The following is a 25,739-nucleotide window of genomic DNA, read 5'->3' on the forward strand; positions in this document are numbered from 1 at the left end:
TGAAACAAATAACTAAATATCCAAAACAAATGCATCTGTAATCATCATCATTTTTAGGATCATTATTTTTGCACGACACAAACTGCAATGTAATTACTATCAAATTATTCAACATTTAAAATACAGGTATTCTTTTTTATCACTAATTCTGTCCACACTGAATTTTGGACCAGTATGCTGCTCAAATGTAAGGTTTGAATATTAAAGACAATTAGAAACAAACCATAATCATGAAGTTCATTTCAGTTCAGCTTACTTTATTTTTCCTGTACCTATATGAACATGTGAATATAAATATGTATACATTTACATAAATATAAGCAAATAAGTGTGCACATAAATATACGTATAAAACACCCAAGTATTCTTAAGACCTCTAGAAAATTAAAGGGCATGCTAACCTCCTAGAATCAGTGGTCAATTTAAGAGAAAAGCTTTATAAAGAACAATAGCCTTATTAGAAATACTATTTGGGAAAATAAAAATAAGATCTAACAGTCAACATGGAACAGATATCCTTTTTGCCAGAATGCAGTGATCTCTAATTCCATCAGCACACAGCAGGGTAAGCTGTAGCTCCTTTAGGTAATGAAAGGATTACAGGTAAACTTACCTGCAAGCACCACATTCAAACTGACTAGCTGAAACGCATATGCAACGTAGAATGGTTCCTGCAGGAGTTACAAGAACTATGCCTGAGTTAACAGTCATCTTAGGACATTTCTATTCACAATGGCAGGTAAGAGCCATGCCAATGCCCCTAAATACCACATTCTCATTCCACATGTTACTGGACCTACCAGCTTTCACAGGAACACCTCCCTAAATCACAAGATGGGTTTTCTGATAATTATTTTTAAGAAAGAAGACCCTGAAAGGAATCAGGTACAATATGGCCATCTAGAATTTTTAAAGGTAAATATAAGGTAAATGACACAAAGTGGAGAATGAAGGCGGTGATAATTCACTGATAGGCTCCTTAGAAGACAGCCAAACAGTGGAAATTAGGCTCAATTTCCACCAAAACCAAAAAAACCTCTCACTGCACTGTAGTTCATTATATGCTCATTTGTTGAAAAAAAAAAAACCAAAGAATAAGCAAGGCTTGGTGTCTCTATACCTAGGGTAAGATGTCATTCCCTCAGCAAAATTATGCATGCAGCAAGAGTGTTCTTGCTAATTAAGAAAGTTAAGAAGATGCTTACTTATGTTCTGAAAACTGTGGCTTTTCAAAAGCTAAGTGATACCTGTGGTTGCCAGGAAAATGAGATGGCCTGTTCACCAGACTGGAATTAAGTTTTGAATAGTCTTTTCAGCTGTAGAGTGACCGTCCCATAAATCCTCATGATACAGCTGGGGACACAAGTTCCCAACCTGACAGGCGTGGGATGGTTGCTTCTAAATGCAGTATTTTTTTAGAGGAGGAGGTAGGGATGTCCTTGCCAACTTAAAAGGAAGGATGGTTTCCTGACTTCAGTGTTATTCTGTATCACCAAAGCTAATACTGATGGTGTGGGTAAGTTCAGACGACTCTTGATAGCAGTAAATACTAAGATACTACTGATTATAAGGTAGATCATTAATTTACTAATATTTGTTTTCCAGGAAAAAAGAAATCATCACATTCAATGCTCACATTGATAATAATATATATCTTGATTTCAGGAATACTAAATGTGGAATAAAATACATATCAGAATCAAGGAAATGCAATGTGTCTCTCACTGACAGACTGCAAATTTTGGGGATGAGCTAATTTCTGGAAAGTAAGATGGACCCATCTAGAGGAGCGCTCTGGCCTTAGAAGTTGTTTAACATAAAATACAATTGCAGGAAGAAGGGCTAGGCGCTTTTATGGATGAGAAAGGACAGAGGAGCACTGACTCCGGTGCATGAGTGCCACCTCACAGGAGCCTGCTCGTCGGCAGCAGGTCACACACAGACATTCACAGGGGTAAGGTTTTTATAATCGCTCTACTTACTTCTACAAGGGTCAGCATTCTTAAAGCAATGATTGTCTCTTCCTTCCTCTTCGTCTGTTTGTCTTTTCTTCCCAGGTTGATGTTGGAATGCTTTTCTCAGGACTGGCTTCCTGCCATCTTCCTCCACTTCAATCTCACAGGTAGGCTCCAGCTGTGGCATTGGCCTCTCTTCATCTGAGTTGTCGAAGGGCTCATTCAGTACTTCTGTCGTCTCAGAAATGGTCTCTGTTGTTACACTGCTGTTGATCCGCCTGCGTTTACGACCCCTTTTCTTCTTTAGTACAAAAGGCCTCTGAAATTAATTCCAAACATAATACATAAGAGCTCATGAGAAATTAAATGGTTGAGTTGATATGCAGCAAACATGTACTTGAACGCGTGTCTGAGAATCTTACACGTAGAGACTTCTGTAATGCCTTTGTACTTAACCTTCCATTTGATGTTTAACATCCCTCTCGGGCTCCAACTACACAGGCAAGTGTTTTCCAAATAAAACAGTTGTTTACTCAAGCAGATGCTTTGAGAGGGAACATCCTAGCAGCTTGACTGGAGATTTTAAAAGCTCAGCTTTGCTTTCCTAGCATATATTTTCCAAGTGGTACTTGCTGGCTTCAATATCCTGCACGTCATAGACATCATGGTCATCACAGATTCCACTGTTTCTATAAATGGTGCCGTATTAACCAGCCATCAGCTTATTCATTTAATATTTAGTAACTGTTCAAAGAGTGCCCACTACATGCACAGCATTATGGGAAATATGATACAAGACTAGCCTCCTTGTTCCCAGTTCACAGGACTTCAGGAACTACAAAAAGGAAAGGGTACTTGAAGAAAGCATCACTCTACTGCTAAAATGTCAACAGAGTTATGTGTTGGTAGCTGCTCAGATGTGAGCAACTGATAATTTTGCAAAATATTTTAACCTAGAAGGCATCTAAAAAACTTAAAAGACGCGCAAGATGTCTTATTTATAGAAGAAATATCTTTCTTTTTTTTTTTTTTTTTTTTTGAGACAGAGTCTCGCTTTCTGGCCTAGGCTAGAGTCAGTGCCGTGGCATCAGCCTAGCTCACAGCAACCTCAAACTCCTGGGCTCAAGCGATCCTCCTGCCTCAGCCTCCCGAGTAGCTGGGACTACAGGCACGAGCCACCATGCCCGGCTGATTTTTATATTATATATATATTAGTTGGCCAATTAATTTCTTTCTATTTTTTTTATGGTAGAGACGGGGTCTCGCTCAGGCTGGTTTTGAACTCCTGACCTTGAGCAATCCGCCCGCCTCGGCCTCCCAGAGTGCTAGGATTACAGGCGTGAGCCACCGCGCCCGGCCTCATTTTTTAAATTAAATTAAATTTTTTTTTTGGAGACAGGGTCCAGCTCTGTCACCCAGGCTAGAGTGTGGTGTTGCAATCATAGCTCACTGTAGTCTCAAACTCCTGGGCTAAGAAATATTTTTGTACATTTTGCACTTAAGGTTGCTAACAAATGACTCTCCATAATTGCAGTTAGAAAATATTTTCCCAAGCAAAACAGTATCTAACGATATAAAATCCAAATAGAGGAATAACAGGTAGATTTGCTGCTAAAATGTAATCTGTCAATAATTGTTGCCCGCCCCCCCAAATGTTGAAAGTACACTGCAAAGAAGGTTCCATATGCTCGGTCAAATGCCAACCTCCAGGTAAACTGTATCTAAGAATTAATTATTGTGTCTTTTTTAACACCCTGAATGTTCACTGAAAAACACATATAAGCCTGGTAATCATATTCTGTAATTTAACATTTATAATTATTAATCCTTCCAGCCTACCTGCCCTCCCCAATCCACTAGAATCTTCCCAAATATGAGTGTAGCCAATGTAAAGAACTGATTTTCTTTAGGTCGAGTCCATTTATGTGGCAGTAGCCCACATCGTGCCTTGGATGATTCTGGTTTTTGATGTTTTTAGAACAAGTTTCTTTCGTTATATGCATAATACATGAATATATTCTCCTTGTAAGGAATTAAAACAGTATTCATAAGCCTGCAGTCCATTTTATGGGATGTTCTTTCCTGCTACCTCCCCACAGATAGCCTCCACGAGGAGACTGCCAAGCTTAGAAGAAAGAACAGTGAGCGGGAAGTTAGAACAGCAAGTTCCCTGCCCAGACGCTGTGCTGGATGGCCTTAGGCTCAGCCTTAACTCTTACAGTGCTATCTATCGATCTTGGCTATATTAATAGTATTTAGCCCCTCTCTATGTCCCAGATACTGAGGACAAAGAGATCATATCTGGGTGAGCAATTACCTAAAGACAAAGTCGATTCTTCTCTTTCTGTGCCACGGGAGATGATAAGGTAGGTCTAGAGAAACCACCACGCTACTATGACATGAGAAATTTCAATAATGGGTAGTTGGCCACCAATGCAAACCATCACTGCCAAAATCAAGGGTCTAAAACACGTTGTAGCCATTCTATGCCAAAAACAAGACAAAGAAATGGCATCAGGAGCAGTGGACTTGGCATCCTGAGTGCTCACGTGGTTCTGGTTCGGTCTTTAATGAGTCAGGTTACCTTGGACAAGTCTCCTGGCCTCTCTAGGTCTTGAAGGGTGGTTTTAAATGCTCTCTGGGGCCCCTTTCTGTTCCTGTAACCTGACTTACTCTACTCCTGCAGGCCAGCAGGTGGCAGTGACTACTAGACTAGGAAGCTGGCCTGTCCCTGGTTTCCTGTCATAGCACTAACAAACCTCAAAAAGTAAACACAATCATGACGGTAAGATAAACGATTATGATATACGATCAGTGGGACTGGGTACACATAAACTACATCCAAAGAACAGAGAGTGAAACAGATACTAATAGATAGAATGTTTGCAATGACAAATAGGATTTGATTGAAAGAGAGACTGAAAATCTAAACAGACACATACCTTTCTCTTTATGGCAACTGACTGTGGTTTAGTCAATCGTGGGGGAGAGCTCTGAATATTTTCTTCTTCCTCTTCCTCTTCTTCCTCCTCTTCATCCTCTTCTTCTTCTTCCTCCTCCTCCTCCTCCTCCTCCTCTTCATCTTCTTCCTCCTCTTCCTCTTCTTCACTGCTCTCTTTAGACAGCTCCATCAGCTGTCCTCGCTCCCCTGCCACTGGCCGGCTCTCCGGGGAATGCAAATATTTATTTTTCGATTGTACTTTTGCAGGTGATTGCCTACTGTTAGCTCTAGATGACAGGATCTCTTGTTCCTCCTTTTCCCAGCAGCTAGCTTGTTCCATCAGCCGCTCAGCCTACAGGGGAGGGTAAAAATGGAGGCTGGTGAGAGGGTAGTTATGCAGCCAGAGCCTCTAGAGATCAATGGCAAAGGGGCCCTGAGTTAGTTCTGATCAGGACAGTCAGCCAGCCACGCAAATTCCAGCTGCATCATCTCAGGACCCTTTCGTATCAGTTAGGATAACAAATCAAAGAAGATTGGGTTTCATGGGATATTTAGCAGTATTAATGATGCAGCGAATTGATTTGAGTCCTTTATCACTACATTACATGCTCACTGGCATGGAGCACTTTAAGCAAGTTCATAAACACAAAGAATCGATTGACATTGCAGCCTTGGAGCTCAACATCAAATCTGATCTGATTACATGCTCTCAGTAGTGAAAAATGCTGCTTTGTGATCAATGATAAATGTTTCATTTTTCATACTCAATTCAATAAAATTATCATGTCTTACCATGCAACCTCAGTTAGAATAAATTAGTGCCATATCATTTCACAAGCTAGCTCTACATAACCAAGCTTTTGACAATGATGTTAATGACTTTCTTAGCTTAAGAATGCTACAAGATTGAAGTTACACAACTTAGAATAATAAAGACAATCAATACCTCTTTCTCAGCTTCTCGCTCTTCTTCAGAAACTGCAGCATTAGAAATTAAAATTGGGGTCCACCTCAGACTTTCTGGATCAAGTTCATTGGCTCGGGAACAGGTTTTCAGCTTTTCCATGTGGCCCAATATCAACTTTTCCCTTCTAATGATGACAAATCTGTAATGTGATGAGGCAGAATAAAGTGCAATTAAAAGCTGAAATTTCATTTCACCTTCACGTACTGACTTATGCTCACACTAATATTACCTGTGTTTGGAAAAATCAGAAAGCACATTAAGGAATGGGTACAGCAAATTGAAATACAACCTGCAAAAGGTGTCATTTCATGTTTTCTTTTAAGGAGAAAAGTTTTAATAATACTGTTAGGGGACCTCTTATCTTTAACTAGAATGAATGGTCCCTAACCTCCAGGGACCCTGTCTGGTGTAGGATGCTTGAAAGGTAGCCCAGGGTCCCAGTGCTCACCTGCCATCTCTCTTATCAATCATGTGGAGGTGCTGCAGAGTGGTGGCAATGTCGTGTGGGCACATGCCCGTAGCTCTGCTAATCGCCTTGATGCTGATGTGCCGCTCATGGTGGTGGTAGAGATATTCTAAGATGACACTCTTCCAATAGGCCAGGTAGGAGAGACGACCCAGATCAGAGAGTGGCTTTTCAGGAGACCCTGCTTGGCCTTCTCTTCTAGAAAGCAAATAGCCTAAGGCAGAAAAAAAGTAAAAGTCCACCTCACTGTGGTGTTCCCAGAGTGTGGACCAGGAGCCACTAGAAATAATATGAGTAGCAACAAGGTAAAAACATCACACCAGAGAAGCACATTCATTTTATGTCTGCAGACTCTGCCCAGTTACGGCGATTTGATCTCCATGAAGTTTATGCTTCTGATTCTTTTACAGTGACACTGTAAGACAATTCACAAAGCGAGCGGCAGCATTCCAAACAAACATGGTGGCATATTTAACAAAGACTAAAAGCTAAGGTTGAAGACATTACTTCTGGTAAGTCTCAACATCCAAGTCTCCCACCAGCTTCAGATTCTTTCAAAAACGAAACATCAGGCACTTGCTCAGAAATCCTGTTGAGGGACCACCCCAAACATTAATGGGCAAGTTGTTTTCCACAGGAAGGACCTAATGACCCTTTGACAGCTGGGTCTTAATAAAAGAGAAGGGCCTCTGTTGACTCAGAGTCTATATTGCTTGTTACATTTAACTAGCGGGTTGATCTGAAGCTTTGTTTTAGGACTAATAAAAGAATGTCTTTCAAGTCAACTGCTGCAACTCACACATCAGTTCCACTAGCGTTATTTTCACCTCTTTCATGGAAATTAATTTATAATCCAACCCCACAATGTTGCTCCTACAAATTAAAACAAAACAAAACAAAAACTCCTTAGAACAACCTATGTCATGTATGCTCAGAAAAGTCCTCAAGCATGTTAAGCTTTGAACGCATTCTACAGCATTACTGTGAAGGTTCCTTGGCAAAGGAACTTTAAAATGGAAAAAAAAAAACCTTTAAATCCACTTGAAGGTAATGAATGAAAGCTGGCGGCTGTCTCGGTAATTAAGAGCCACTTATGGGGTAGAGAAGAAATGCTATAAACTAATGATGTCTACCTTGCTCTAATTATCTATTTCAACAGCCTCACCTTCACGAACTTCCTAAATTTAAACAAACATCAACCACATACAGTAGGTGGCAGCAATTACAAAATCATGCTGCTCTGTAAACCACCCAAATCTCCAGCATTTTTCTTCTTTATCTACATTTCCAAAATGGCTGCATTCTTAAGAATTTTCTCAATTTTAGTTTTTTTGTGAAAGAAGAAATCAATGCCTCTGATGCGTTTTCCTGCCTTTCAGAATCACTGCAAATACAGTGATGTAGAAATATAGAACAAGAAATCCAACCTGAACCCTAGAGGGGTATAATCACAGCATTTTGCATTTTGATGGCCTTAATCTGAATGCCATTATAAACAATAGGCATAAATTTAACTTTAGGTTTTGCTGAAGTCTTTTGACTTATTTGTCTCTTTAACTCATGTTTAAGTGCAAAGTATTTGACTGAATGCAAACAAGCACCACAACATTTTACAGTCTAACCATTGTCGACACGTAATTCGGCTGCAGGCTGAGGCTTTCAATAGCAGTGTGTCAGGAATGCTAACATCGATGGCCACCGTGCCAAAGCCAGCCCATATTGTGTCCTGTCAACATAGAGAAGAGCTCTCTCTGTTGCTAGAGTACGAAGCGAGCCCAGACCTCAGAATACAGATAATTGGCACATCCGTCACCTGCCTCCTAAGTGCTTGGCACATGCTGAGAAATGTGCTCAGTCAGCTGGGGGTCCCAGCCCTGTATTCCTGGGGGGACAGAACCATAGAACCATCGATATGGAACTATCCCCTTTTGTCCATGAGATCCCACAATTAAAAGTCCCCTGCAGTGACTGCTGAAGTCCCCAGGCCCTCACTGGTACTTCCTTGAACACCACAGCTGGGGACAGACCCCCCACCCTCAGTCTAGCAGAAAGATTTCTGTACAGGCAAAGTGTCGGAAGGTGGAAAGGGCCTTCGCTACCTCACGTCCCCCACTACAGTGGGCTACCTTACCCGGGAAGCACGTGTGTTTCTTTGTTCTGTCTTCCCTTCCCACAATCCCTACTATGGAAAGAGGAAGCAGCCAGAATCTCGAAAAACCGTACTTTACACAGCTGTTCAAGTTTTCATGCCCTGAAGTAGTACGGATACACCTTATCAGGAGCCTTAATGGGTTAGGCCACTCAAACCAGCAGGCAGTTTGTGGTCTGTGGAGAGCACCTGCTACTCCTCCCACATTAAGTGGCCTCTCCTGGGACACAGGCTGCAGTCTGTGACTGATAACTGCCTGGAAGAGTCCTGAGGCCCAAGGAGAACAGGAGAGGGGGCAGCAGGGTGAGGAGCCCTGACGAGCTTGGGTCCACTGAGCCCACTGTTCTGTCCCAGCAAACGCTCTTGGACTGCGCTAGGAAAGGCTGGAAGCAGGGATGTTGCAATACCTGCCAGGAGGTGAGGTTTTCCTGGGTGCTAGGGAGGAAGCAGGGAGGACGGAATGCAAAGCCAGGCTCCCACCAGAACACAGCAGGCGGGCTTTCAGGAATGGCATGCACCAACACTGCAGGCCACACAAGGCCACCACCTGGCAGGGAGTTCTTCCTTCTCCTCTCCAGAGAGTTGCCTTTGTAGACAGATGATCCATTAGGATAAAGAAGGAACGTACAACGTGGAAGGAACTAACATTTACACCAAGAGCCATTTTTAAGTCCACAAAGTCTGCTCCTGAAGGAGAAAGTTTGGAGTCTAAACAGAATCCATCAGAACAATCAAAATGAGCAAGATGTCTGGTTCCTTACCAGTTAAGTGAAATCACTCGTAATATGTTAAACCATACAACTTAGGAGAAAAGTGTTCATCATGTCTACTCTATTTGTGCACTAGGTTGATTGAGGACTGAATTCCAATTTTACCTGTAGTAGGTACTTCCCCTCAAAGAAACTGCAGCTGGTGGCACTTCACTACTCTGACCTTCATAGCATGGGATGTTTTGTTTCTGCCTACTTTTTCCAGGCTCTTCAAAGCATAATTATGATATAGCCCATTAAAAGAATAATTTTGGTAAGAACATTTTACTTATTAGCAAGTAATTATAGAGATGTGGTGGTTTAAGTTACAGCTCTTAAATTTAACTTACCAAAAAGATTCCAAATAATTGATCTAAGATGCAGGGAAATAAAAAGCACTTATCTTGGAAGCCGGTGTATTATCCTGAAGCATCTGAAACAAGTACAACACACCCCTGGTGAATAGATTCCCATGATGCTCTAACACTTCTCCTTAACTCAGGATACTTTCAATCAGAAAAATCTCAACTATCCCTGGGGAAACCTGGCTGTTTCAGATGGAAAACAAAGTGATGTTTGGAGGACAAATCCCAGTAGCTGCAGTATAATTAATCGCTGGTGAAATTATTCCCTTGAACTTGTCTGTGAGCCAGGTGCTGGCGCACAGCACTTACTGTGAGTGGGAGCCTTGTAATTGAAAACTGAGAGGCCCATAAACCCCTTACCCACATCAACTATCCTGATCCTAGCGAGAGCAGGCTTCCTCTTCTGCTTCACTGGAACTATTTATCCTGGGGACAGGGAGCTTGGAGTTGCAGTGTGTGGGCCACAGACTTAATTCAAAAGATTACCAAGGTGTTTGCTTAAAAGGACAGGAAGAATAACGTGATGTCTACAAAAAGTAAGCATTTCTAAGCTGTACTGCATGGAGCCCAAATGTACCTCATCTCTGTGAAAGCTGACCTACTTGTAGTAAGAGAATTCCCTGGAGTTCAAAGCGGTTAACTCCCTCCCAGGGGGAGGAAAAAAAGTGGTAGAGATTTGCCTTCATGTAGACAGATCCATTAGGATAAGGAACTATCCAGACAAGGTCAAGATTTGTTTTTGCAGGCCCAAATTCCCAAATTAAATTTAACTCCCAGCATAATAACTGCAAGGTTAACCCTCATTTAATATGAAAATTGCTTCCTTTTAAACTAGTGGTATTCAAGAGAATAGATGGACCGGAAGTGGAATAATGTTCCCAGGCAACGGTGTATGTGGATAAGGACATCCCCCGACAAGGGCAGCCACCCTCACCCTTGCACACCTCCATCTTCTACACCTGGAACCAAACCATACGAACCTCCTCAATACAAAAGTGTAAACTTTGGCAAGCTACTCACTCCCAACTCCCATCTGTCTGGATTATGTGAGTTCAGGGTCACCGGCTGCTTTTAGGGGACGATAATCTTTGAGGATTACACACTTTTCATCAGACACCTGTTTAGCTCAGCAAATCCTGCTGAAAGGTCTGTATCAGTCGACAGCACTGGTTTTGCAAGCCTGGGAACAGACACCAGGCCAGGGATTTATGGCAGTTTTTGAGCAGAGGAAATCTGATGACTCTAACCACATTATCTTGTGCTTGGAGATGGCAATTCACTGGTCTAGGCTCATCTGTTACTGGTTTCTGGGTGGAGGCAGCACTGTGACCAAGTGGATGAATGGCAGGTTATCAGTTTAAATAGTGATAAATGAACATGACAAGCTATTTAGGTCTTCTCGTTTAAATTTTGTGGTGATTTTGCAATTAGTGCAGAAGGACAGCCTTAGCATCATTTTAAGAGAACAACAATGTCCCAAATGACCTGTGACCTGCCTGAAATCTTACTGTTTTCCATTTATTAAAAGATACAGATATCTCCCTGGCAAAAGTAGAAATTTTTAACTTTTCAGATATTTTTGTTTTAAGAGATTCAGTTAGAAACTGTGGAAGTTTAAGGCATCTCTTCCATAGGTTCCATGGGCCTGACATGATTATATAACAATTTGAATAAATATTGCCTGGCAATATCCCAAAGTGTGGTTCCCCAGAGCTGCAGCATCAACATCACCCGGGAACTTGCTAGAACTATAAATTCTCAGACCCTACAAGCCCCCAGGTGACTCTGATGGACACAGGTTTGAGGACCACTGCTATAAACCCTGCTCTGGGGCTGTTGGCTTTGATGAGGATGTGAAAATCTCTTTGTGAAGAAGGGAGAGCCACTTAAGAGACAGGACTGAAGAATCTAAAATAGGTGAGCCCTCACCCAGCTTCTTGGTGGTGAACTGGAGAATGGAATCTCCAAAGACCCACCAGACTGAAATTTAGCTAGAGGTCGTTGACTTGCCAAATTACTTTGTTCCATATGTTCTATGCCTGTGCTTCTCAACTTTCATTGTGCAAACAAACCACCTCTTACTAACAATATGATGTAGTATGTCGAGTGGGGCCTGAGAGTCTTCATTCTATAATAACAACTTCCAGTGCCACACTTGAATAGCAATGGTTTATACATTAAATTGGTGGTTCTCAAACATTTTGGTCTCAGGACCTGAAGAGCTTTTGCTTATAAGGGCTTATTTATTGATTTGACTGTCAAATTTTTATTAATTCATTTAAAAAACAATAAGCCCATTATATATTTACGTAATTTTTAAGGAAAAAACCCCTACATTTTCTGAAATATAAACAAGATAGTGAAAAGAGTGGCATTGTTTTACATGCTTGCAAATCTCTTCAACTTCTGGCTTAAGAGAAGACAACTAGATTTTCATATCTACTTTGGCATTATTCAATGTGTTGTGATATTATAGGTCACAAAATTTCTGGAAAACTCCACTGTACACTCATGAGAGAATGAAAGTAAAAAGAAAAAATAGTACCTTAGTATTATTTTGAAAATAGTTATGAGAACTCACGGGACCATACTTTGAGACCATGTGCATTAAATAAGAGAGAAGAATATTTAAAAGTTGGGCAAAGAGGCCACAGGTATTCTAAAACAATGTCATATATTGAATACAGGATGACAGATCAAAAGAGGCGCTAGAGATTGGTTAATACTCTGGAGCCAGACTGCCTGGAATGGAATCTGGGATCCACCATGTAACCAGCTGTGTGACTTCATTTAACCTCTCTGTGCCTCAGATCTCTCATCCATAAAATATGAATAATAATCATACTTATCTCTTACAGTTGTTGTAAGAACGAATACAAAGCACGTAGAACAGTGCTTGGCATATTACAGTAACTCAATATAAGTGTTAGCTATTATTATTTAACATAATGAATAAAATCTCAAAGTGATCATTCAAGTGACTAAATATCCTTAATGTAGGGAAAAGAAATAAAATTTGGGCAGAAGGAAGGAGACAGACTGATCTACAGAGTGGGACTGAGAAGAACTAACTTCCTTTTCCTACTTTGCCTGAGGCACCTGAAAACCATTCCATTGACTCAGACAGAAGTTTGAGTCATCCAGCCTCCCTTCCTCCCCCACCACAGCTTACCACCCAAATATAAATTTAATTAAAGAAAAGCTATGAAAAAAACTGGCGACTGAAAATTCCCAGCAAGCACAGTTATGTGCCCGCAAATTCCCTTTGGTCCTTAAGTCAACTTCAAAGACTACCCTTAGGAAACAGCAAGCCCACCAAACCACGAAAACAATGACTGCTTAGGGCTGCAGCAGATGAAAGAAAGACCCAAATGTTCGAGAAGACTCAACTGTGTGTCTCTGGGAAAATGGCCTGAGCCACTGAGTGGAGACAGCAGGTCTTCAGGGAAGGAAGCCTGGCCACCCTGGGTCACATAACAGTCTGATTTTCTAAGCCTCTCTCTTGGATCTCTCTTCTCAAAGATCCCACAAGTTCCTAGCAGACTACTCCAGTGCCAAGCTCTTCCTCCATTATATGGAGTAGGCCACTGGTCTTTCTTACTGAATTTCCCCCCAGCCACCTAGCCCAGTCCAGACAGGAAGGGTCATCCTTCAACAACTTGCAGTGGAAGGAGTATGGCATGATTCCCTGGTGCTGTGTGGTACGTGAGTGTGCTGGGATTTATCAGATGGTTTCCATGGTTCTGTGGGTAGGTGTGGACTCCCTTGAAGGGGGTGGTCGTTCTGTGTGTCAGTCACCCCAGGAAAAGGTAGAAGCTTAGATAGGAAATGAATTCACAAGTAGGGCATCAGGCTGCAGGAAAGGGGACTCTCCCCGCCCCCACCACGATGCCCTTGCATTGAGGAACGTGAACATCCATGAATGTGCTCCTGAGTTGGCAGGGGTGGCCAGGGTGGCACCTGCTGCATGGAGGCGGGCTGAGGGCCAGAGACGAAGCCCTGTGAGACAGCCACAGTTCAGAGATGAGTCAGCGGTATCTTTATAACTGACAATGGAATTTGGTGAAAATGCCTCTCTTCATTGTTCCCTTTCCTATGCTCTAGTTCTCAGCCCTGGCTGTGCAGTAGAATCTCTTGGGGGCTTTCAAAAACTACAGATGTCTGTGTCCCACCCAACCTCAGCTCTTGCCTATCTCAGGCCAGTCTGGTTTCAGATATATTATGGGTTACATTAAGGAAAGGGCTACACTTGGGCCAGAACATGAAAGGGGGCGCAGCACCAATCCCATTTCTCCATTTTCGCCACCCCAAAGTACTGTGGTGGTAGCAGTGGTGCCTCATGAGAGATCCGAGCAGAAGGTAAATACTGGAGGAATGGACACACTACAAAGTGAGGCTAGGGAGAAGGATGGCACTTGGAAAGAGAACTCTGTGATATAATTCACAGAGGGTTCATTTAGTTAAACACTCAACTGAGGCATATTTGTTAGTGTAGGGTGTGTCACCACAAGGAAGGTCCTGGTCTAGTGTATTCGAATAATAAAATTTTTCTAAGAAGATGACTAACTACGAAATAGATTCAGTCTATCAATTTCTTTTTTAGGAAAACGAGGCACCAGTGACACACCAGAAAATGATCAGATCATGGAATAAGAGATGTTCTACCCTGGCAATATCCCTTATGCCCAAACCAAAATCATTTGGGGAAGGCAAGAATTTTTAAAAATATGTTTGCTTAAATATATTGGGAAGTAACCAAACTGCTCATGAATTCCATTATCTATTACAAATCTAAGTAAACCTCTGATTCATCATGCAGAGGCATTTTCATTAGGTAATGGTAAAATACCAGCACCATGGCCTTGACACGACAGAAATTAGAAAGAGATGCAGAGTGAGGCCTTCCTCTTTGACCTTTTAAAATTTTTCACAGTTCAAATCACTTTTAAATTCTGGGATATTTTAGGAAAAACAAATTTGTTTTAAAAAATTTTAAGATGAAGTAATTTGGCATTTTAAAATTACTTCCTCTTATAAACAAGCAAAAGTCCACATTAGAGATTCAATCTGAAAAACTATTTCAGAAAATAATTTAATTCTTCAGTTCACACCTGCAAAAAAGCATCTTAAATATCTGCCCCTCGGGTTTGCTCCCCGAGTTGAAACCTGGATTAAAATGTTCACACTTAAGTTACAAAATCCAAGTAATAAGAATTTACCATTGAAAAGTCGTAAGATTTCAAACTCTCTATTAAGCACATACACACTTCAAATAAAGCATCTGTTCCAAGCTAATGACTGCATGTACTTCAAATGCTTTACCCGTAAGACCATTCTCTTGTTGCTAAAACATTGCAATTGAATATTTCCTTAAATAAACTACTATAAGCAAAACCTGAGGTTTTTTCCACTCACTTTTATAGGGCTGAGGTTCTACTGGGGCAGCTGAGATAGTTCATTCTAGTACCCAGTCATCTGGTCTAATTCTACCCCACAGAATGATGGTGCAAGGCGGGAGGGGCACATTTACATCATCATAGACACCACCACTGATTTCAGAACCAGGCTTGGGAGACAGGACCGTTGGAAGAGCAACCTGCCTTTCCATTTGCTCTCCCACAAGCCTCCTAAAATACTGTGTGTGTGTGTGTGTGTGTGTGTGTGTGTGTGTGTGTGTGTACCAGCTGTAATTTTCAAAAATAGGACAAAGTATGTTGTAATTCCAATTCTGGATGATGAGCTTTCACACAGCAAACACAAATATACAGCAAGACTGAAGAAAAGAAAAAGTGGGAATACAAATCTCTTTAAAATTTTTCTTTGTTTTCAAACAAAGTACATTTCAAAAGGGACTCTGTCAGTCTTTGAGATAAGTTTCTAAAATCAAAGCACAGCCCATCACCTAATCTGACTGATCAACTGCTGTTGGAAATGTAAGATAGAGAAACTCTCTCTAGTTGTCCTGGGGTTATCTAGACAAACAATCCCACTCCACTGGGCTATTTTTCTTTTCACCTAATTTTTATTTATCTCCTAAATGCTTTCACACTGGATTTGAGTTAAAAAGCCTCTGGCAATAAATGGTTGTGTCCCCCCAGGGTTACTGCGAGCCCACTCTGAAGGTGTGCGGCCTGCGGGGTGTCTGAGAGGGATTTGGTATCATGTAACCTTTAATCTTACAGGAATCTTAAAGTCCAACTTGGCTATGGTAGATGTTAGTTATCAGAAAAACAAAACCATATGCAATATCATCACTAGCAGTATTAAAGACATCAATTGCTACCCAATTACTACTCCTTCAATTAGTAGGTGACCCATTTCTCTAAGCCCCTGGAATGAATTGCTATCCACTGTTAAGCTTGACTCGCTAATACTAGCAATAGCTACAGCTGAGACTTAAGTAACAATATATTAATATTAGCAGAGCTTTACCACTATATTACTAATGTTATCCCCATGATCCCCTATATTGTATAGCCATTATTAATCAAAGAATCTCTATTCATCTTTCAAAAGGATTGGAAGGGTTCAGTAGTGTGTTCAACAGTCAAATGCCTACTATGTGCTAGGGCAGCTAGGCATTTTTCTAGTTAAGTTGTATAGAGACATCGCATTTTCCAAATTTAATGAGAAAAAATGCTCTGGGAGTTTAATTTGTTATCTGGTATGCAACTGCTGCACACAAGAACCACAAACGACGTAAATAACAGGAACTCAAATAGACATGTTAACAGCTAAAGTTCATTTTAAAAAAATCAATTCAATATGCTACATTGCAAAGAATCAATCACACTGCAATCATCATTTACAAATCAAAGTACAACACACATACTCACGGGGGTATATACAACTAGGTGGAAGTGTGTGATTATGGACAAGTAGATTGACACTGTAAATTATGTAACTGTCTCTTGTAATTACCCTGCTTGAGAACTGAAACAAACTTCCTGTATAATTTTGCAGGAGAATGGAGATCGCGATACAAAATCGCATTTTAGTTGGTTTTAACCCTTCAACAGCTATTTAATTATGTGTGATGAGGTCAAAGAAAGTTTATGCTTAATTTATGAAAAGTTGGCGGGGAGGTATTTCAAAGTAAATCCTCTGAAAAGCTCCGGATTATTAATGAAATCTGGTGATTTCTCTAACTTTAAGAAAGATTTATCTAGATTATTTGGTAAAATAAACAATGTTTAAAACAAAGTCACAGGCATCATTCATTTTAGTTCCTTCAAAAACATTTATTATGGTCTGCAAGTTTGTAACTGGATGCAACTGAAAAGCTGCTGGGGTGAAAGGCTGTCGGAATCCTCAGGCACACCTTCCGCTTTGGTGGTGAAAAATCTATGAAAGTCCTCAAGTTCATGGAGAAAAAGCTCTCACACTGGGCAAACCACAGGGCAGGACTTCTAATCTACAAACAGAGAATCATCTTCTCCTTGAGAAGGAAGCCCGTTTTTGCAATAAATAATCAGTAAAGCCTCATTTCGGGAATTTTAAGACATTGTAGCCTTTTTCTTCCCTTTCTCAAGACCTAACTTTTAACATCTTTTCTCTTCTCTGAGCCCTGTGTCTAGTGCCTAAAGATCTGCCCCAAATTTTAGAACTTTTCAGCATTCTAGTAGGGGGGAAGGGCAATTTCCTACACATAGTTACAGTGGTGCTTTTCCTTCACAAAAAAAAAAAAAAAAAAAGAAAAAGAAAAGAAAAGAGAAGAAAAGAAAAGAAATGTAAATCGGAAAAACAGAAAATGAACAAAAACTTTCTCATTCTATTATGTCTCTTCTTTATCTCTTTGGCCTCACGGTTATTTATTTTCCCTTCACTCCACCCTTATTCTGCACTGCTATTTCTTGTCTGAATCCTCCATTTCATCACTGTTCATACAACCCTTCAATTATGTTTCTCTAAGTTTAAGGGTAGAAGCAAAATTTATAAGAATGCTGTTCTCTAATGGACTAGACTCAACGCTGGGAGGATATGATTCTAGTAAATTTCAGTACATTTCCTCCACCTAAAAAGGACTCTGCAAAGGCTGAACGGAGTTGATGCTCATATACTGAAGACTTGTGTACTCACATTTTTGTCTTAAAGCAGTAAAGGTGAAAAACTGTACCGCTCTTTAAAATATCACTAATATGATGCCACCAATAAATCAAAAAAGTTGCTTAGTTTTAAGAGTTACAAAAACCCAAGCTTTAAGATACCATAGGGTGTGACCTCTCATTTTAAGAGGATCACTTTCTGTAAGAAACAACAACAAAAAAGGAAATAAAACAGACACAGAAAACCGCACTAAACAAATACATACCTTAATGGATTATTGTAAGGCCCTTATAACTATCATCCAGCATCAAGAAATCGAAGCTTGCCAGCTATCCCAGAAAACGTTCCATATGTCCCAGCCAGTCCCCTCTTCTTACTTCCTTATAAGTAAACACTATTCTGACTTACACTATAATCCCTTGCATTTCTTTATACTTTTATCACGAAAACATCCCAGGCACTAGTAGAGGCTTGTCTATTAAAGAAAACCAGAAAAATGTCTTTTAAGTTTCTCTTAATCCATGGGTTTCCCCTCCACCCCTTTTCCTTACAATTTATCTGTGGATGAACTGGGGCCATTTGACATAAAGAGTCTCTACAGTCTGGGTTTTGCTGATCACATACTTGTACTTCAACTCAGTATGTTTCTCTTTACTCTGTATTTCCTGTGGCACCACAGGGCTGGGATGAATCCTCTGTGCGTCTGATCCCCAACTACCCTGTGGGCATGCACTAAAATCACTTATCCTTATGTCCTCATCACCTAGGCCATGCCAGGCACAATCTATGTAAAGTATGTTTGTTGAAGGAGGGCACAAAGGGATAAATAAGTGAAGAAAACAACGACTGTATGGCAGCTAGTTCTAGTGGCTTAATCAGACTTAGGTAATATCCTTTGAGAAGACTACAAATCTCCTTGATCAGGAGGTAGATAATTTCTGATTGTCCTTCTTTTTGCAATGTTTGCAGATGTTGATGTTCAATGTCTAGATCCACTACTTCAATAGGACAGGGACTGAAAAACGGTTATATTTTAATTCTATCATTCTAATTTCATTTGTTAATTGGAATATATTTACAAAAAGATGTTCCCCCTCATTTAATACTTGGTTACCCAGTAGCACAGTTTATATAGGAAAGGCAGGACAAATGCTTTATTAACCAATTTTCAAGATAATGAACTGGTTTCTATCATCCTCTAAATCAGTTTGTTTTTTAATATCACTATGAACTTATAAATTTAAGCATTTGCTATGTTTCAATCAATTGCAATTGCTATCTTTATTATTATATTTATTGCTCATTGGGAGCTTCTTCAAGTTGACTCCTGAGTCCTTTTGACATGACCCTAATAATTTTTGCTTCCTTGCTATTCAGTATGACAAGAAGGAACACTCGTTTTACATAAAGAACTCCTCTTCATTTAAAATAATGACTGGATTTGCCCCCAAAAGGACCTATCAAATTTATTATATAGCGTGAGGTCCACCTGTACTACATTTTCTCATGATTTCAACACTTTTTTCATACCTTCTGCTATGTCATTGTACTGCATATTATTTTCAATGTGGACAAATGGTTACATGCATAACTGCTTTTAATCCACTCAACCATTTTTATGCACTTTAGAAACATTAATTTAAAACAATTTTGTTGAAAAAAAGAGTTCCTCTATGATGTTAGCCCAAAGCAGGACTCAATATAAATAATTACAAAACAGAGGTTTTTATATTGGTAAACATGAAAACGTAGCATGAATATTAAGAGTAAAAATGTTAAGCAGACCATAAATCTATTGGGGAGAAATAAAAGTCAGATTCCTAACACAATTCTAAACAAGTTAAGGAAAACCTTTGTTTTACGCAAAACGATATTAAGGAAAAAAAAAAAAAACACCACAACATTAAAAAGCCAATCAACCAAGCAAGGAAACAAAAAACTACCTTTCAACTAGCTGAAGTTATAAATGTGTTGTTTAGAAATACCGTCATGAGGGTGGTTAGCAAAGTCTTCATCTTAGAATATTCTATCGCAAACATAACATCTCTACTACAAGTTGGAAAACATGTTCAAGGGGAAGAGTTCCCTTTAACCCAAACCAGGTATAGCACTAATTTCATACAAATAGAACAAAACCTTTCTTAATCTTGTTTTAATAACAGAAAAATGCTTCCCTTGCACATATCTTAACTGGGAAAATGGAAAAGAGAGTTGGAAGCATTTTCTCCTTTGCACTGCCAGCGCCAATATGTCCCTCTCACATTCGGCACCACAGGGCCGGGATGAATCCTCTGTGAGTCTGACCCTCAACTACCCTGTGGGCACACACTAAATCATTCATCATTATGTCCTCATCACCCAGGCCACCCCTGGCACAGTCTATGTAAAGCATGTTTGCTGAAGGAAGGGACAAAGGGATAAATAAGTGAAAAAAACAAAGAATGAGAGGAGATCTGAGTTCAAGCATAAATTCTTTTTCTATTTTTTTTTTTTTTTTAGTAGAGAGGGGCTCTTGCTCTTGCTCAGGCTGGTGTCGAACTCCTGACCTCAAGCGATCCTACCATCACAGCCTCCCAGAGTGTTAGGATTACAGGCGTGAGCTACTGCGCCCAGCCTCAAGCACAAATTCTGTTAGAAGCTAGCTAGGTGCATTTGGTAGGTGTTGACATTGATACAAAGAGGATTAACTAGATTCAGGAATTTTTTTATTCATTTATTCCCTCAAGAATCCTTTTTTGTGCACCCACTATGTGCTAGGCACTGTTCTTGTGGCCCTCTGGATAGTGTTGCTAAGGTTCCATTTACTTTACAAGATTAGGTTATTTTCATACTAATTATCTGAATGGAATCTGTCCAGTAGTGGGTTTCAAAATGACTCACTGCAAATGCCAGTCAATGTTAGAAATCCAAACAGACAAAAAGATTTTGGGGAAAAAAATCCACCTGCATGCCAAAACTTGAAAAAAATTCTGAGCTATGTAAGGCAAAACAGTAGCTTTCAGAAAAAATGAGAGAGACTGCAGACCGTATGTTTCATATTTACAATGTTTTCATTGAAGCAATGAATACAAACTATTCTATAAGAGCTATTTATTTGCTCTTATTTATGACAAGCTTAGCTTAAAAAAAGATACACAAATAAATCGTTAGCTGTACTGTCTCATGCAACTCATTTCAATGCATTCAGTAACAGTCAACCTCTGAATAAATCACAGAGAGCTCAATTTTCAACCTTGATGTTATCTTTAGCATATTAAAATATATTGTACTTCAGCCCAATGCAATAAAATAGTAATGGCAAAGGCTTTTAGTGTAACATATTATAATGAGAAAATAAGGAAAAATAGCCATTTTCCTTATTATATTGCAGACTAGAATCCTATTAAAATATATGTCATCATTATACTTGATTACACAGGTCAAAACATGTCTTCCAAAACCCAGCAAAAGCCCGAGGATACAATTGCTGGTCCAGGATTTTCCAACAAGTGTCATGGGGGTGGCAGTGGGGAAACTCCCTACATTAAAAAAGGCTATGAAGGACTTGAATGCCATTTCAAAGGCATAACTTATCATTATTCTTTAATGATTGCCTTGAGTGCGCTCGCATAGGGAGCACAGCTGCTGGAAAGGCTAAGCAAAGAGATTTCTTGACAGCTTCTTATGACTAAAGTTGGAATTTTCCTTCCCAAGTAAATGCGTCAAGAAATGAATTCTCTGATAAGAGAAAAGTAAGGAAAAGATAAGTGTCACTTCAAGCAGCTGAGTATAAAATGTGAATTATGTCACAGCTCCCCTTTCTCTGCCCAAGGTTCAGAGTAGATATCGACAATCTTCTTTCTGATGCAACTAAAATGATCTTAAGATAGAGACTGTACTTCAACAAAAATACCAGACCTCCAAAGGTTGCAGGGCACACCTGGTATCATTTGGAAGTAAGTAAACCACTGCGGACTGATTATGGTCTAATAAAATAAAGTTCTTTCTAAGAATCACACATGAGAAGAGAAAACACATTAACAAAGTTCTTCCTGGGGTAATTTATTTAACATTTGTTCAACAAATAATAAGGACCTACAAAGTGCCAGGTTCTTCCAGGAGATGAGAAAGCAGCAGAAAACGATGTCCACACTCACGAACCTTACTTTTGGTGAAGGACATGGGTAATCAACAATAAATACAGTCATGCACCACATAATGACGTTTTGGTCAAAGACGGACGACATATATGACAGTCGTTCCGTAAGATTACGAGATGCTGTATTTTTACTGTACCTTTTCTATGTTTAGATGCACAAATACTTACCACTGTGTTACAACCGCCCCCAGTACACAGCACAGTAACAAGCCGTACAGGTTTGTAGCGTAGGAGCAAGAGGCTACGCCCACGTCCTAGGTGTGCAGTAGGCTGTACCATCTAGGTCTGTGTACATGCACTCTATGATGTTCACACAATGACGAAATTGCCTAAGGACACATTTCTCAGAACCTGTCTCCGTAGTTAAGTGATACATGACTCTATATAGAAAGACCTACGCAACTTTCTAAATGACTTTGCACTCACTTAGCCTAGAGTGTTTTTTTTTTAATGGTTCGTTAAAAAAAAAAGAGATAGAAAACTATCAAATAAAAATCGCATGAATAGGTAAATACCATATATCAAATTTATAGTTCATTCATTCAATTTGCTTAACTCCTCACAGACAGCGTGTTTCCAGTCATAACACACGTTCCTAAGAGACGCTGTTTTGAAACATACCTTTGATGCTTGGTTTGTGAGGCCCATAAATGGGGGGAAGTGAACTATTCACCCTGTGGCCTATCCAAGACAGATATTATGTCCCAAGTGAGTGCTACGTGACCTCTCCTCCCTCACGGATATGACAGAATTCACATGTCTTCTCAGGGTGAACAGATGAGGCTGCCTGGGATGAGGTTACAGGCACTGGAGTCCTGGCCCCTCTGGGGCTGCAGAGAGCAGTAGCTCTGCCTACCTGTCCCAGTGCTGGGGTGGCCTGTTGGGAAGTGCAGCCCTCGGTTGGCCACGCAGTGCAGAGGTGCCCAGAGACTCACCAGGACCTATCAGGGCCACAGTGCAGCGCCCGAGGAGCATTTGCTTGCCCTGATGTCGTGCTCTCCTTGCCCTCTGTGCAGCCCTGGTTCCATCGGGCTCACCAACAGTCAGGTAAAATGGCTTCCTGGAACCCAACCAGATCCATTCCTAAATGGAAACTCCTACTTTCCAGGAGAGAGAGGCCGGTCAGTACCAAAAATGTATTCTAAAAAAGCAATTTTCAGGTAGATGAAACCACTCTAAGTCTCTGCTTAAAAGCACTCTAAAGTTTTACTAAAATTATGTTTCAGAAAGTCTGTTACGTAGAAGCTCTTTTAAACAAATTAGTCTAACTGAAGCAGACTGTTAAAACCGGAAGTTAATAGCTGGCAACCTGAACTACTATGAAATGCATTGCTGTATTTAGATAGCAGATCATATCTTTAAGCCAGTAGCTAGCATCTAAGATTCTGGGGAAGAAGCTGTTTTCCCTTTCAGAGAGTGGACATGATTAGCCTCCTGACATCATACCCTTCTAGGTAGAGATGAAGTATGTGGCTTTATTTCTAATTCTGCTTTACAGATTTAGGACAGAGAAGCAGGGAGCAGTAAACAAGAGACAAGATGCTTTTCTTCTCTTCAAAAGTGCTTCCTCAAGACATCAGCCAAGAACTACTAGGAAGGTAAAGGAAATATAAGCCCAGAAGTTTCCATGGTTGCGGTACCTAAGCAAGAAATCTTTGTCATTAGAACCAGAGGGGGAAAGAAGGGAGGGGTGTAGAAAATGACATCAGACAACAATCAAGTGTGAAAGGAACTAAAGTACCAAACTGCACCCCAAAGACTCTTTCCTTAAAAGTTCACTGTATTTTCTATTTTTCTTAAATCGGGTTGGGTGTGTATATGCGTGTAGCAGGTATCATTTTTAAGAAAAGAGAACAAGTGGAAAGACACTGCAAACCACCCTTAAGACATTAGCCAAGTTCATATCTCGGAGGAACAAAACTGTGTCATCTACACCCATCTTCTAGCAGCACAAACTAAATACAGACTCAGTTTTTAAATAGCACACAGACCTCACAAAAGCCCGGGTGAAATCCTCAACATATAGGATTCACAGACAATGCCAGCAAAGGGCATTTCCTAAAGTGAATGCCGAATGCATTCACTCAGTCTTACTTCCTGTGGCTACAGTCTTGTTCCATGAAGGACAACCCTGCATGGTATTTTGATATTGAATAAAGAAAGCCAAGAATTGAACCTGTGGATGAGCTTTTATGATTATTCTACAAATAAACAGATACTAATTTTAAAAACACCTGAATGTACAGTTAACTGATATTTTACTTAACTGAAAAATCTGCCATTAATTGACACTTAATTGATAAACGAGTAAAAGACAAAGTTGTTAGTCTCAAAAAACTACAGAAAGAAGTTTGTAGACTTTTGGACCCAATTGTCATTTACTCTGTATAGCTTTAGTTACATATCTCTCAGCCCCTAAGATTAAGCCAAGGTGGAAACAAAGAAGAAAAAGTTAACATAAGATTTAGAATCCTGATAATCCTTTCTCCATCAGCAATGCCCTCCCTCTCTCCTTCCCATCAATATATGCACAATACAAATGCGCCAAGCTCTCTAGCTTACAGACAAAACCAGCCAGGTTCTTGTGACTTCAGCCTTTGACGGTCGAGCTTATTGAATCCACTTCTTTTAATTCCACTTAAAACATAGTCCTCTAAAGAATAATTTTTACACCTTTTTGTTTAGGGCACCAAACACTGGCTGGGGGATGACCTTAGACAAGTTTCTTAGTGTATCTGTGCCCCCAAAGACTACAGGATAGGTTATAGTAACCTATCTCATAGGGCCTTTGTGAGGATTGACTTTGTGTAATTCAGGTGACAGTGCCTGACACATAGCAAGTGCTCTAGAAATGTCAGCTAGGATTATGATTACTATTATGGTTGTGTTGACATGCTGATCTCTAACACCCTTCTCTCCTGATTTTCTTCCATTTCCTCGAGGAGCTCCTCATTCTCATTAGCCCCTTAGATGGTGGACTCCAAGCACGCTGTACTCAGCCCTGTTTCCCTACACACTTTCCCCTCAGTGTCCCACATCTATGGTTTCAGCTGCCACCGCATGCCTGCGACTCCTAGTCACTCCCTCCAACACGGACCCCCTGCTGAGCTCTGAACTCCATGGAGAGCTGCATGTGGACGTCCAGATCCACAGCGAAGGCAAGGAGAACAAAGCTGTGCTCACTGCCTTTCTGAGCTCAGTGGATGCATTAACCTCTATGTACTGAGCACCGATCTGTGCCAGGCGTGTTCTAACTGCTGCAGAGCAACAGGAAAATGCCTGCCTTGTCTCCATGCATCCTCATTGTCACTCCCTGAGGTCAGGCCTTCACTGCCTCTGGCTTCTTAATTTTCTTTTTAGTTACAGCAAAAAGTATAAGTAAGAAAATAAAGATAGTCTGTAATTCTAATTCCAGAGATAATCTAGAAATATATTCCATTCTGTTCTTTGCATACATTTTCTACAAAATTGAGAACACATTATGTATATATAATTTTGAAAGCCACTTAAATATTATAAGTACTTTTCTATTTTATTAAAAATTCTTTAGGATATGATTCTTAATGGCTAATAATATTCCATTTTATGAATATCCCATAATTTTCTCACAGGAATGGTGGTTCTCTCTTATCTCTGAATATCAAGGCTGTTTCAGTTTTTTTCTTGTTGTAAATAATGACACTATGAAGGACAAATGTACTGAAAAACATTAACTCTTTGAGTGACAGGATTGTGAGGGATTTCGTTTTCTTCTGGTATTATAACTATATTTTTCTAACTTTCTACTATGAGTTCATATTGCTATAATGGGGGAGCAAAAGATGAAGCCCCCATTTACAATATAATAATGTAAAATAATGTTGCTACCTTAAGTATGAAATTAATATATGTTGATTAAAATGTTTATTTCCTTAGAATAAATTCCTTTAAAAAATAACTGTCAGATGTTTTTGATACATATTG

General features: G+C 40.1%; 1 protein-coding gene across 13 annotated transcripts in view; it reads right to left on the minus strand.

Moving 5' to 3' along the window:
- KAT6B (lysine acetyltransferase 6B) overlaps positions 1-25,739 on the minus strand; it is a 184,484-nt gene that overhangs the window by 4,341 nt on the left and 154,404 nt on the right. For all 13 annotated transcript variants that reach the window (XM_076010127.1, XM_076010125.1, XM_076010124.1 and 10 more), the window contains 4 exons: positions 6,312-6,543; positions 5,843-6,002; positions 4,898-5,248; positions 1,983-2,274 (listed from right to left, as the gene is read on the minus strand). In XM_076010127.1, coding sequence (XP_075866242.1) covers positions 1,983-2,274; positions 4,898-5,248; positions 5,843-6,002; positions 6,312-6,543 — 1,035 coding nt within the window. The remainder of the gene's footprint in view (positions 1-1,982; positions 2,275-4,897; positions 5,249-5,842; positions 6,003-6,311; positions 6,544-25,739) is intronic.

This window comes from Microcebus murinus, chromosome 14 (genome assembly GCF_040939455.1).
Source record: "Microcebus murinus isolate Inina chromosome 14, M.murinus_Inina_mat1.0, whole genome shotgun sequence".
Classification (NCBI taxonomy): domain Eukaryota; kingdom Metazoa; phylum Chordata; class Mammalia; order Primates; family Cheirogaleidae; genus Microcebus; species Microcebus murinus.